Source organism: Pipra filicauda, unplaced genomic scaffold, assembly GCF_003945595.2.
Source record: "Pipra filicauda isolate LSUMZ 115617 unplaced genomic scaffold, ASM394559v2 scaffold489_size442543_pilon, whole genome shotgun sequence".
In the NCBI taxonomy this organism is placed as follows: domain Eukaryota; kingdom Metazoa; phylum Chordata; class Aves; order Passeriformes; family Pipridae; genus Pipra; species Pipra filicauda.
Window position 1 is genome coordinate 378,697 of NW_024104630.1, and position 15,208 is coordinate 393,904.

The window sequence follows — 15,208 nt, forward strand, 5'->3', positions numbered from 1 at the left end:
ATTTGATGAAAAGTTAAAGCTAAGTGCACAATTGGAGTTTATCCCTCCTGGGCACACAGAGAGGATGTGTATTTCATTTACTTCTGTATCTTGACGGCATCTTGTGCTTGGTTAGGGATTTGTTAATATCCTCAGAGCTTACAAACACTTGGCAGAACACATTCCTAAATTTCACTGGTTAATGAGATAGTTTTAAACACAGGGGGACAGAAAAAAACAAAGTAAAAAAAAATAGGGCACATCATATGAAAAATTAATGACAGCACACTGAAATGACTGAAAATCCACTTAATCTAAAACTCTGTCTGTATCTTACATCAGTCCAAAAAAATGTCTTGTCTTTTAAAAACCAAAGTAGGTGACAATATTTGAGTTGACCATTTTGTTCAGCAGAACTAAAATCAAGTCGGGTGTAATTTACAAGCAGGTCCCACTGAAGAACAAGCATCAACATGTTTTTAATCTCCTGCACAAAGGCTCATTTTTCAGGGAGCAGCCATGCAAAGAAGCAGCAGTGTTCTGCAGGGACGTTTATTAAGCACACCTTCTTTTGGAATGGGAGAGTGCCAGGAATTGTGACTCAGATTTGCTGTTGTCAAATGAGGAAATGATGGAACTCAGTCTTCAGGCTGCCTGCAATCTGTTCTGGTCAGAGCCAAGGGTGAGCAAGGGACAGACCTTCCCAAAGAACAGGTGATGAACAGAGTGCTCTTCGTGCTCATTGGAACCTGGGAGCAGAGTTGGAATGAACTGCGGATGAGGATTCACCTTTGGATACAGGTGGAACTGGATGAGCTTTAAGGTCCCTTCCAATCCAAACTATTCTGTGATTCTATGATCTACAAAAAATCCTGTTTTGTGAGTTTTGTGGGATTTTTAAAAAACAAATTAGCCAAGAAAATTACCTACTACCCCAATATCATGTTGTACACCTTTTACTGTTTTCTCTCCCATATCAAGGCAGTGTTCCTGAATATCCCAACAAAAAATGCTGTGAGTCTTTCACTTGCAGAAAAGAGGAGTCACTGGAAGCCACAAACAGAGTATCTTAGCAAAGGAAATCCAGTGGCTGACAACATGCAACTGCTTTGGCAAAACAGCATTTCCACGAGATTTTGCCATCTGCTGCTTACCATCCAGCAGTGAGGTTCCCTGCCAGGTAACACATTTTGCTCTCTGTTTCATTCACATTCCCCTCAGCATACACTGATCAGTGATGCAAGGAGCCAGTGTCTCACTTCTCAAGGATGTGTCCCAAATCTTATCACTTATGCTGTGAGACATGTTCCTTCCCTGTCTCCCAGGCCACAGGGTAACTTCAGAAAGGTGACTAAGTGGTTTTATAATGTGCTTTCTCTCTTCACCTCTTGAACAAAAAATAAGAAGCAGTGAAACTTTTACCTTCATCAAAATTCTGAAAGTCTTCTTTGAATTAAATGGTTGCATATAAATTGTTCTGCAGGAGCAATGAGCTGCTAGTGAGCCATTTAGTTAATGATACCCTTCCCAAAACAGAATTTTATGCCTGACTGGAGAAGTTAATATTTGTTGAGGTGTAACGAAGTAAACTATCAAGCAAGAAGTACACAACAGCTTCATTTTATACTTAAAATGTCTCCTTTTTTTTTTTAATTACTTTGAAGTTTTCAGTGAAAATATATTCGTACTTCATGGAGATAGTGGGACAAAATTCAAATAGGCAATGCAGAGAGCCAAAATGCCAACATCACCCTCTGAGAGAACCCCTGGGCATTACAAATAGGTAAACCACTTTGTTCCACACAGTGTTTCTCAGCTCCTACCTCAAAGCCTTCAGACTGCCAGGAAATTTTCCCAGGAAATTGCTGGCAATCAGATACTCCTGACCTGACCCTTCTCTCCCAGGAACCCAAGTAATGAGTATCCTTGTGAGAATCCAACACCTGGCTATAGATTAAAGAGCTATTTTTTTTCCTGGCTGAGACAACAGCTCACAGTATGGCTAATCCCCAACAAGCACTGTTTTTCCTTTATGGAATTGGAGATGCAGCTTGCAGGATCAGCAGAGGGAAATCTGGGGACTGTATAAGCAGGAACAATACTGTAGCCAGGTAATCTGTCCTGGAAGATCTGAAGTCTCAGCTGCGGGCGCAGAGCTGAGCTGAGTCAAAGCACTGCTGGAAGATGTTCTCCTACAAGTTGAGTTTATTTCTCCATTGGAAACAAATAGGTTCATTAAAGGGACAAAAATTAACTTACTGCCATGAATGGGTTAATTAATGATAAGGCTGTGGGCAAAGAAAGGTGCAGAGTGAGAAGAGGATGAGGAAACCAGGTGGCAGGTATAAATATGATGCAAAATGCTCCTTTCACTGGCAAAAAGGCGGCAGTGGTGAATACAAACCAGCATTTCACTGCCAAAAGCATATGTAACAGGGATTTGTGCAGTATCAGCAGATTCCTCTAGAAAACTACAGACCTCAGACCCAAGTAAGGAAAGTTACACCAACATTACACACTGGTGTTAAATGTAGCTTTATATTACATCGTGTCTCTCCTTATTTTCCTGAAATCTACATTTTTCCCACCCAGTTCCTGCTCCCCAACTCACATTGCCTGTTACTCCCCGCTCACACTGATGTCTGACGATGGACAAAACTGAACACGACCACCTGCCCTGCAGAAGGACCAGCATAAGAGATTTCAGATTTTTGGTGTTGCTTGAACAGGTTACACTCAATAACTTTCCAAGTTGTTGTCCAATTAATCAATTAAATCATGGAAATTACTTTGGTCACTCTTGAAATTTGATATTATCAGCTATCAGTTGCCAAAGAGGTGCTTACTAATTTTTGTACTGAGAAAGTTTAATATTTTTACTAAATAAAAAATAAGGTCTCCTCTCAAACTAAACAAAGGGATGGCCTGGCAGTAAATTGGGAGTCATTTGGAATCAGCATAGTAAACTGTTTTTCTACCATGGCCATCAACACCGAAGACTAATCTATTTTGATTGTGGATTTCAAACGTTTGAGGCAGTTGTTTGGTTGAGAGAGGCTAAGAAAAACTATTATGGAATAAATGGCAATTTTTAACTTTTATTATCTTCCCAATACATTCCAAAATACTGGTACATGCAAATGTATGCTTATATACCTTTTTTATTTTAATTATGCTGAAATTGGACACAACTGGTATCTACATAATAAGTTCTATATTTTACTCCACATAAAAAAAAAAGCATTAAAAAAGAGCATCCATTTTAATTTATAGTTAGATATCTAAATTTCTAGAACAGCGGGTACCAGCCACTCACTGAGGAGTGAGGGCTCCTCTGTTGGCATGAGGAGTGATATTGTCCCTTTTTAAACGCGGACAGAATTGACGAGTTATAAATGAGCTAATAATGGCATTTTTATAAGCTACAAGGGAAGAAAAGGTTAGCGTTCTGACTATAGGGATACATTCTTGGGAAAGGTAAATTACTCGGTTTCAGTTTGTGAAGACTACAAAAGATGTGATGAACAGTCCCAAGTGATCAAGATCACACCTTTTATCTGCTGCCTCACAGGAACAGGAGCAAAGCTGTCACCAGGTAAAAGGTTGTGAAATGGGGAGGAAATCTGCAGAAAGACTAATCCATCTTTGAGCATGTTTTTACTTAAATTTATTTAAAGAAAAGTTAGATCTTTAGCTTCTAAGAGAGGAGGGTTATACTTAGGATGCACAGACATGTATCACCTTTTTATCTGAGTACAGTTTTCAGACAGAGATTTAGTTTAAGCACAGTGAAAATGAGGCCGTTTTAGAACATACATTGCAAAATAATGGGAAAGGGGTTTTGCCCTCTGTTTTCCTAAATATGTATGTAAAGCCCTAGACCTCATGAATTGTCATTTTGCTTTTTACAGAGCACTAGAAGTTGTCCAGTTACCTGTGTCCCATTAGAGTAAAATAAAACAGACATAAAAAAAAAAGTAAGTACAATGAGGCATCTGTAATTATGAGGAAATACATTCTCTCTCTGATTCAGTATGTTGGGTTCTAGTCTCCACCCAGCTAAAAAAAGCAGAAATCAGAGTTTACGATACTTTTGATTTGGCATTATATCTTTTGTTACTTTTCATTTACGCAGTAAGTAAAAAAACAACTAAGAGGATGCTGACGGCTCCAGTTTTGCAAGCATCGCCCCTCCATCTTTTAGAGGGTGTAACTTAATGTTTGACCTGCCTGAACATAGCTTTGTGACTGATGGCTCCTCTGTGAAATCACTTGGCCAGTGAAGGAGCATAAATCAACAAGCTCAGGTTAATCTTCAAAAACAAGCAGAACACAGCAAAATGCATGACAGAAACTGGAGCTACAGGTGCCATTTGTCTATCGTCTCCAAATTATTTTAAAGCCAATTCTTCCTTTCTAAGTTTTACAAATTTCTAATTTGCATAAAACTCCTATGCAGTGGTATGGAGATTGAGGAAAAGAATCCCTGAGGAGAGGCTTTCATGCTAAAGATAAAAAGGAACTTCTCAGCTTTCCAGTACAATGACTGACAAAAAAATACCCAAACTGCTTTCCAAGAAATGAGGCAACATTCCAAATGATTTCTGTGGAATTTATGTATCAGCCAGTGTTATCATTTAGTTTTTCTACCGAGTAAAGCAATTTTTTTTCCAGTACATTTTTATCACCTCATCCCCACCCCTAATATCTTTTAGATTGATTCATGTGCTATTTTACGAATAAGAGCTAAAGACAAATAGGAAGCTGATTTTATGACACTCTCTTTTACTTAAGATAGATATAAATAACATAAATATCCAATAAAATAAGCAGGATAGAAGAGAAGAGGAGGAGGAAATAAGTTAAAAAAAAGACCCAAAACAAAAAAAGTTTACAGGAGTATTACATTCATGACTTTTAAATGGAGCAAAGAGATTCTTGGCTTTGCTTCTTAATCAAAGACCTTTTAAAGGGTTAAAATAAAATGCTTTTCTATTCTTATTTTTATAATATAATGATCTTGACATTTCTTTAGGTGTAAAATCTGTTTCCAGTCAACTATTCACTGGGTTTGAAGAAACACAAAAAGAAAAGGGCTGCAGAAAGCAAATCCAAATAGGGAAATCAACTCTTAAATCTAGAGAAGACCCACCAGAGTCACAGGGTGAGAGAAAATTTCCAAGTAAAAACAAGGATGTGTGCTTGCTTTAACCTGGGTAAGTAATAAATCAAGGGAGCAACCATAGCGCAATCTTGAACAACCCAGCTTTCAATCAAGATAGGCTGTTTGCTGGAATGAGACATTGTAATACAGTTGGGAAGCAATTAGGATAATTAGGACGGCGAATGTTACACAGGTGGCCAGATCAAATGTCCTTCCAGCATTTTGTCAGAGACAAAGCAACACTCCGAACTAACAAGTGGCAGCTTGTTCCCGTGCAGAAACAAACTGGGGTAGGTAAACAGCCTGTGGGAACTTCTGATAGCTTGACTCGCTATTAGCTCCAAGAAAACACACAGGAAAACATGAAGCGTAAGAAGAAAACCTACAAAATATTCAACTTAACATCAGAAGAGCTGTTACAAAACATGAAGCAGCCACCAGTTGTTCAGCAAATTTATCTGCAATGTGTCTGCCAGAACCTGCAGGATCCAGGCTTTTTTGACTGCCACAGATAGGAGTCCTTTCCATAGCTGAAGATAAGGGATTTTATCCCAACGTTCAGGATTGTAGGAACATGCTATCATTCCCCTGCAGGAACCATTTTTTCTCAAGAACCAATACTACTTCTCTTTGATGAAAGGATACCTCTCCAAGAGCTCCTAAACTCAAGATCAACTCTTTAAGCTACAGCCATATTTTCCAGAGGGAAGGAAACACAAATGAGCTGTGTTACTTGAATGTGAATTATTTTGTTTTCAGTATATCATGAAGTATACTTAAATATTTTTGATAGTGAGAGAATTGGGATTTTTCAGCCTGGAGAAGGGAAGAGTTTGGGGTGACCTAATTCTGGCCTTCCAGTGCCTGAAGGGAGCCCACAAGAAAGATGGAGAGAGGCTATTTACAAGGGCCTGAAGTGATACAACAAGGGGGAATGGTTTCACACTGACAGAGGGCAGGGTTAGATTGGATACTGGGAAGGAATTCGTCCTGTGAGGGTGGTAAGGCACTGGCACAGGTTGTCCAGAGAAGCTGCCCCATCCTTGGAAGTGTCCAATGCCAGGTTGGAGGAACCTGGTCTAGTGGAACGATAAAGTTCATAATGAAGTTGTGTGACAGAAAGGTTTCCTTGGCAGGTTTACATCACATTGTGCACTGAATTCAGTAACTTCTATGATCCATAATACAAGTATTGAAGCATATTTTGGTATAAGAAGAATAATTATTGCTATTTCCTTTAATGACAAGAGACCCTAAAAGGGCCATTATGCTGGATACTGAATAGACTTAAAAGCCCAAGGACAAACAAAAGCACTGGAATGTGGATTACCCCAGGAAGGTTGTTGATGACTGGCAGAGGTTTCCTCCTCACCTGATAAGTAGTTGCTCTTTAACTGTTTATTGCGGAGGGGGAGGGGGGGGTGAGGTGGAGGGGGGGGTGGAATGGAGAAGGGCTGTCAGTGGCCCTGCTCCAGCACCACCAGTGCTGCAGTTTCACAACTGATGAGTTAACGTTCTCAACCAACAGGTGTCCAAATAGGTCCCGGAAGAAGAGAAAACAAGAGTCTCACCAAATTAGTGCTGTTGTGAAGATGGTCAAGTTACACGTTTTATTTCCAAAGGAAACAAATATCTGCTCAGTGCGAAGTATCTTTACTCACAGAATTTATGTCCAGCTCTGCTCTAATTAACCCCCCACCCTCTCAAAAGCATGGACAGTAAGAAGGTCTGTGCAGAGGTATAAGCAATCTTGATAATTTTCATAGTAAAATGTGAAAGTAGTACTTTATAAATCCCTCAGTGCAATATTCACATTAGGATTTTTAAAGGGACATGGAACATATTGGTATTTGCACTGTCAATGTATTTTGACCATAGCACCTGGTACAACACAGAGGGAAAGCAGTTTGGCAACCACAAATATTTTACAGGCATCAAATCATAGGTTGGGGGGGGATCAATGTTAAGTTTCAAGGAAAAAGGTATGTACAGCTTCAAGGGAAAGGAAAATGATATTATTTCTTGGGAAGAACCATTTCCAATTATAGCTTGACAAAGAAAAAGAAATAATTTAAGACTGAAGTAAATTAAATGGCTAAATACTAAAACTTCTTAAAAACAGACTTTTAAAGATAAGCCTTCACAGATGGACCTTTACTGTACAGCACAACCAGGTGCTGTTACGACAGGCTTTTTTTATTATTATTATTAACTGTGATCAAAGCTTATTAACCAGCAGCATCAGGCCATCGGTGGATTGGACTACACAAGAGAGCTAATTAAACTTAAGGAGCCACAGACCCCTGAAGGCACAACACGCAATCCCCAAGGCAGGAATCTGAGTGAGGGGGATGAGAACATTTGCATAGTGAAGCAGTGGAAAGTGGAAAGGTGCTTGCTCTTATTTATTGTAGGCACAACAGTGAGTTTATTAGAGCGACTTCTGAATCTGTCCTCACCATCAAACATGCAGAAAAGTATGAGCACTGAATGTCTGAGGACTCACTTAATATGGAATATTTCCATACACATGGCAAGAAACACAGATCATAAAATTTACTTAATGCAACAGGCTAGATCATGAGGTGATTCCTTACCCCAAGGAGCACTAACTTCCACCAATTATAATGTGAAATACATCTAAGGAACTCAGGGTCAAGAGAAACTAAAATAGAGAGGATGCAAGCTGAGTATAAATGGGTGCCCAGTAGCCTTGTTTTGCCTACAGGCAGCCACATATAGTAGCATTTTAACTGGAAATAACAATAATACATTGTAAAATAATTCCTTCCATTGCTTATCTCCCATCTGCTACCTTATTCTTCACACATCTATTACAGATTGCAGTATTTAAATCTTTCCCTGCAGCTTCATCACATACTTGGGAAGAGGAATAATATTCTCTTTTCTGGTCACTTTCCAAACACTGTGAAGAGAGAAACTTTTTCCCTCCATCTACCTTTCCAGCTGCTGGGAAGGAAGCAGAAGAGTTTATCCAATCCTTATTCCTGTTTAAAAAACTTTCTGACTTTAAAAAACTTTTTAGTGGATCACTAAAGTATTTTTCAGCTAATAAGAGGGTCTAATTTGTAGGGCAAAGACATGAGTGCCAACCACAATATCAAATGATATTTTATTAGTCTGATAATCTTATTGTCATTTTAGGATCTCTGGGAGGACTCAGCAGCAATAAAATTCAGCACAGAGGAGAAGAAAAAGGAATCAGTGGCAGCTGGGTTACGTTCTGGATTGTCCTTAAACAAGAATACTTAAAGAATACTTTAATTACTTAGTTAAATTAAATTAATTACTTAAAGAGTAAGTGTTTCTGAATTTTAAAATGACAGAAACATCTTGCACCAGTGTGGTGGCATTATGCTAAGTCACCCAGTCACTCTTGTGGACTAAGAGGAATATAGTAATGGCCACTTTTAGCCATTTTTTTTTAGCCCCTTAAAATAAAAACAGGTCCAGTTGGCAACAGCACATGAAAAGAGCAACAGTCTCATTCCACTCAAAACCTCTGTGACATTTCCAAGCCTGCTCCAGTTGGTGAAAATTTGTTGATGTCCCAGTGGGGAAAAAAACAACTACTACCTGGTTTTGGTGACTCAGACAGAATCGTACCAACCCTGGACCAAAACAATAACAATCCAAACCAAAAGCAACTTCCCACTCTCCCAAGAAACATTCCTAACACCCCATTCATGAAGAACCGTAGAAGGATTTCCTTCATCTCCTCCTTCCTCTCTCAAACAGGAGCTCAAAGGCATTTACAAGGGATCTGACACATCATCTGTAGCTGCTGCATAAGTATTTATTAAACTGCAGTGAAAGCTGGGATTGTGTGTCTTTTTCAATCTCACATTCACAATCCTAACCAGTATTTCATATAAATTTCACCCCATGCTCATGGCTCAATGGGCAAAGCTGTTGTATGGAATGACATACAGTGTTATTTATAAATGTAATACTGTTTCTAAAAGTTTTACTTCTCATACACATCAGCTGTTTTTCTGAGCACTTTAATATACTTATTAATTCAATTTTAGTTTTTTCTTTTACAATACAAAGCATTAACTACATCTCTGTGTAGATTAGAGACAAAAACTGCCATGTTTCAGTTGATCTTGGCTTTAAGCTATGAAGCAGAAACTGCTGTCAAAAAGCAAACCCTAAATCACCTACAAATAGTACTGTAAATGCCAAAAACCCTAAAAATTTAGGTAAATTTTTAGGTTACACTTTATCTGCTACTGTAAGGAGGAAGCTTCTACTCTTATCACAACATTATTGTCCCTATCTTGGTAACATGTACATTTTTCTTCAAACCTGGATGTCCAAACTTGACATAGCACTGCATCAAGGAGCTCTTGGTGAGTCCCCACCTGGGGAAGGTGATGGCAGTCCCTGGAGATAATCCCAGCTTTAGCTGGCAGAAGGAGCTACACTAAGCCCAGCTGGAGATATTGTTGGTTTTCCCAAGTGAATTGTAAAAGGACTGAAAATCATGGCATTACACTGTGTTAGTTCATTTTGCTCATAGTTGGTGTATCACAAAATGCAAACTGGTTTAAATAAATCACCCTCAATTTCACACTCCAAAGATACCAGGACTGATAACTCTCCATTTGTATTTTAAGACAAACAGACAGGCTCATCTGAAAATGTATTTATCTCATGTTATGTTAATTTCCATGTTCTAATTTCTTGAATAAAACATTGTGCAACACGATATCTTATGCAAGTCATTCACTAGTTGACCAGACAGCTGGGAATCTCATCACAGATGAAACAAGTCCCAGTTTTCAGGCTCTAGTTTCTGCCCCTTTACAAAGATTGCGATTAATCATTCTTACACTTTTTCTTAATATTTTTCTTCCTTGGGTCCTGTTCCAATCTTTGGATCAGATCTACACCAGACTAATAATTTAATTTTATTATAAAAAAATACCATTTAATTTTCTTGTAGTATCTGTAGGTTTTTTTTCCAAAACCACTGGAATGCCTTCAGTGCCCCAAAAATTAAGGAAGGAAAACAATTATTGATGGTTAAGCAAAATCTTCAGAGTTTTAAACTCTGTAGTTCAACATATCCTGAGTAGGTGACTGATTTTACAACATCTGTGTTTCACAGCTTCTGTTTCACATCCTCCTTAGTTGACAGAACAGAACTACCGTTATGACTGAACTACCCCTAGTGTTCACCTCTAAACACAAACTAAATCACCTGCTGAACACCACTGCTTTTTCAACTCCCAGTGAATTTTTTGGACGTGCACATGTGGAAATGCACTCTTACTATGCATATATGGGCATATACCCACCTGTCTTCACTTCCCTCCAAAGAAGTTATTTAATTATGATCTCCTCTCTTGATTGTGGGTTTCACCAATATCTACTAAAATGAACTCAAAGATCTTTTAATTCTTACTGGCTCCTACATTCCACACAATGAAACTCCAAGTCCAAAAGGAAAAGCAATTTCACGTTTGACTAAGAGATAGGAAAACTAAGGTAATCAGAAAAAAAACACAAATATAATCTGTATTATAGAATCATAGAATAGAATCATAGAATCGATTGGGTTGGAAAAGACCTCCGAGATCATCGAGTCCAACCCTTGGTCCAAATCCAGTCCATTTACTAGATCATGGCACTCAGTGCCACGTCCAATCTGCGTTTAAAAATCTCCAGGGATGGTGAATCCACCACCTCTCTGGGCAGCCCATTCCAATGCCTGATTACTCTCTCTGTAAAGCATTTTCTCCTGATATCCAACTTAAATCTCCCCTGGCGGAGCTTAAGCCCGTGCCCCCTTGTCCTATTGCTGAGTGCCTGAGAGAAGAGACCAACCCCCACCTGGCTAGAACTTCCCTTCAGGTCTTACAGGTCTTACATATCTTTTATGTCTTACAGTCCTTAATGTTTCATGTATCTATAAGCTTCATTTATCCACTCATTCCACTCATCCCTGAATCACTGTTTTCTCCATGGAGACATGGTCTGCCTCAGACTTCTTTTTGCATCTGAAAATCCTAGGCCAGACTTCAGATACTCAGCACATATCTGTGCTTTTCTATTGTTCATTGAAACATAAAGCTGTGCACACAGGGGGAGCATCACCCGACCTAAGTGATGCTCATTGTGCAGGTGCAACAATGCCATTACCTTGAAAAACTTTTATTGAGTTACCCAAAGGATTAAGTTTACAGTTTTCATATTATTTGCAAATTTTGCTGCTGGAAGAGCTCTACAGTCAGGACAAAATACTAACTATTGCAGCCCTCAAAGGCAAAAGAAAACACATTTTTGTTTACAACGCAAATTAAAACACAGTTGCTATATTTTCCTATTACACTGATCAGTCCACAATTGGCTGAGCAGGGCAGTGGGGGCTGTTTTCATTTTTAAAAGCATGTATAACAAAAACTCATTCACTGAACTAGTTAAGTCCCCCTGAATCTAGAAAAAGACTCAACATCTTCCACTTTTCCTTGCCTTTTCACAAAACAAAGTATTTCTCACCTTGTCATCTGAAATGACCAACCAACATTTGAAAGCAAAAATTTCTGAAAAGCACAGAACAACAATAAATGATGTCTTTCCATTATTTCAATTTTCTCCATTTGCCTGAAAGCTCTGCTTAATTGATATTACCCCAGAAAGCCCTCAACAAACAGGCTCATAGGAGTGACAAAGCTGTTTATCACTGGTATCAGGGTCTTGGACACTCCTGGTTCCCAGGTATGCACAGAAAACTGGTGGTTTACAAAAACACAGTGTTGTCTTGATTACCTTTACCTACAGTGGAAATAAAAAGCTCCAGTGAGAGAACCCACAGAAATATATATATGTATATACACTCACACACACACACATATATATACATACACACACATATAACCATATAGCAACTATCAATGCAGTTTTGAAACTTATTTGTCCTGTATATTCCTATTAGTTTGTCAAAAACTTGCCAAAATTCTGATTCATGGTATCTGGTATTGTAGAATGGGCCATCGCTGTATCCCACACACTTTACAAGATTCTAGTCCTGGAAAGATTTGTCAAATTAAGTTTCACGAGCATCTTCACAAGACCAAAAATTCACTGACAAATTAAAGTGAATTCTGCTATAAATACATTTCTATTCCATTTACACACACAGCTCTTTTTATAGCTGTTAAACCTCCTCTCTTTCCATCTTTTTAAACACTATTGAAACTGTCAGGAACTACATTTTACACTTTATCAATCATTGCGCACACATCATGATTCCCAGAATTTCAAATGGAACTGTTGATGGTTCAGGTACTGTTAGACTGTCATTAGTTTTGCAAAGTGTGCAATTTGTCATTTTGGAAGAAGTGACAGTGCCTTCACTTGCACAATATGCTTTTAAATCTCCTCTTTCTAATTTGAAAATGGCAGTATTATCCTCTGCTTCAAGAGAGGTGTTTTTAAGGCTTGCAGGTTTGGCTTGTCACAGAGCAGTCTGTCAGGTAGTATTTTACCTTCCTTAAGGTTTATTCACATAAAGCCTGTTTGTGATATCACACAAAGACAATACTTTCTGTCTTACCTGATGGTAATGAGGCCCGTGTTAAACTTTCACTTTCCTCATCAGTGCTGGCATCATAGTCATTTTCTCTCTTTATAACCATCTGAGTAGTAGTTATATCATCCCTAGAAAACATTAAAAAAATTGAAAAAAAATAGATATTTTTGTTTCCCAAAGGAATCAAATAATTCAGAGAGAATGTGTATGAAAATTACCACCTACGGAAATGGCAGGGACACACTATGAATGGAAAATCAGCTGCAGCCCCACAGAAAACAGGACAGATTCACTGGATGTTTAGTTACAGCATCCAGAGCAATATGCTGCTATTTGCAGGGGTGCCAGGAAGAATCCTTCTCTCCCACTACTAACAGCATTGTTATGGATAACCCAACTAACTCTCAGTCAGGAAGAACTGTCACTCCCTGTTAGGGCCAAAGGAATGCAAACTAAACTAAACTAAAATATGCACCAGGTAAGATACCAAGAAAGCCAAGAAATGTAAGGAATACCTGGTACATTTGGCATCTGCTGCAGATTCTTTGGCTTCATTCAGCAACTTCTGTAAGTTTCTTATCTTTGCCTTCTTCTCATTCAGCACCAGAATAAAACGGTTATAAAGATCTGCCTCCAGCTTCTCTTTAGCCTCCACACATTTTTCCAGCCTGCAATGTAAAATTAACTATTACGCTAATTCTTCTTAAAATAATTTGCTGTTTCCTGGAAGAAAATTCTGTAGTGAGGTCAGACTTCCTCTTACAGGAATCTCCATTCCAAACCACGCAATACCAGTCCAGCACCTCGTGTCTGAAACAGCAGCTTTTCTTTTTCCCCCCTCAGAAAAGTGAAATGAACTTTGCTACCAAAAGGGGAAAGTTTCCAAATGTGAACATTTCTCTTCATGCCTTTTTTTTTTATGGGTTCCTGCACAGCTCCAACTAAAATTTAAATAGGCAAGTGTTCTTTATTTTCACTACTGAATCACCATAGTTGGTATACCTTGGCAGGATACACATAATGAGATTATAAATATATATGATTAGCTTGACAGGTCTCAAATTTGGACTACACAGTCTGATGTAAAATATATTTGAAGAGGAGGGAAAAAAATCCCCAAACATAAAAATGTTTAAAAGCTCTTAATTAGTATCTTCAGAGTAAAATATTCTTCATGTTTTTTAAGAAGTTTAATATGCACCTTTGAATAAGTCAATGTCAATAAAATGAAGCACATTGGAAATATAAAATTGAGAACACGGATGTATAATATCTCATAAGCAAAGAAAAACTGGAATACAAGCAAACATGAGCCCAAGAAATGACTTGTAGCAAATGCAATTCCATATTTGTATCCTATATTTTATAACCTTTTAATCCTTGCGTTGAACCACAAACATTTTTTTAGCTGTGTACACAATAAGCAAATAAACATCTTGATAATCTTGCTGATCACGGTAAATATAGCAAATAGTCAAATTTATAAACATTCTTTTCACCAATCTGTGCAAGGCTGGTAAGAAAAGCTTAGGAGGCTTATTTTGTTATTAAACCCAAAAATGTAACAGATTTAAAACAATACTCACTTATAAAGTAAGATATTTCAACAGACTTCCTACATAAATACTAATCAATTTGTTCACAGATCAAAACCATATCGCATGTAAGAAGAAAGGCAGTAGCAAAAAAAAAATTAAATCTAATGAAATATTAAGTCTACTGTGCAATGCTTAAGGGATATGCTTGATAGTTGATAAATAATTCATCTAATTTAAATGCAAATAGCAGAACATCATTACCATATGGATCAGTTCAATAATGCCTAAATGAAAGATCATATGTACTAATCAACTACCAGGAGACTTTCCACCTACAAAAGGGAAGTTAACTGTTTAGTGGGAAACAAATAGACAACTCACAAAGAATTATAAACCCTAATAAAGGACCCAGAAGAGCCTGGACATGCTCAACACTAATTGTGCCTGTATACCTAAAAATTGGGTGAAAAAAAGCATTTTGTCTAAATATGCTAATCCTGTCTGTATCAAATCCTATAGAACAGTCCCCTCTCCCACAGAAACCAGCAAAAGTGATCACTGCTGTGCCTCTATTTTGCCAAGCCACTGGTTTGTGTTGGAGCAGTTGGGGTTGGTTCAGACAGTTACATTAAGAAATTTTGCTCATTTGGCCAAAAAAAGTGCCATATAAAGATAATTTCAGTGAGGCCCTTGAATCCTGCAAAGACATCCACTGATGAAAATCCACGTAAACGGGAACTTCCAGTGAAGTAAAGCTGATGCTGCCTGTACTGTAAGTAGTATAGTACAGGAACCAATGGCAATTCTAGACAATTTCTTCAGTCTCTGGAGCAAAAAATTAGCATCTTGAAATATATATACCAACTGTATGCATAGATTAGAATATTAACTCTTCCTTGTGCACAAAACCTATTAGTTGTATGCCATCAGTTAATCTTATATGATTGCTTTCATTTACAGGAACAC

The 15,208-nt window shown here is 38.0% G+C and overlaps 1 protein-coding gene across 2 annotated transcripts in view; it reads right to left on the reverse strand.

Annotated features, from left to right (window-relative positions):
- The window catches only part of XRCC4 (X-ray repair cross complementing 4), a 124,251-nt gene that overhangs the window by 67,814 nt on the left and 41,229 nt on the right, over positions 1 to 15,208 (reverse strand). Inside the window, exons 4-6 of one of the 2 annotated variants that reach the window (XM_039386517.1) lie at positions 13,220 to 13,372; positions 12,729 to 12,832; positions 11,000 to 11,947 (exon numbers count right to left, since the gene is read on the reverse strand). In XM_039386517.1, coding sequence (XP_039242451.1) covers positions 11,913 to 11,947; positions 12,729 to 12,832; positions 13,220 to 13,372 — 292 coding nt within the window. In that variant the 3' untranslated portion in view covers positions 11,000 to 11,912. Of the gene's footprint in view, positions 1 to 10,999; positions 11,948 to 12,728; positions 12,833 to 13,219; positions 13,373 to 15,208 lie in introns of those variants that run through there. The other variant, XM_039386516.1, reaches the window with a different exon arrangement.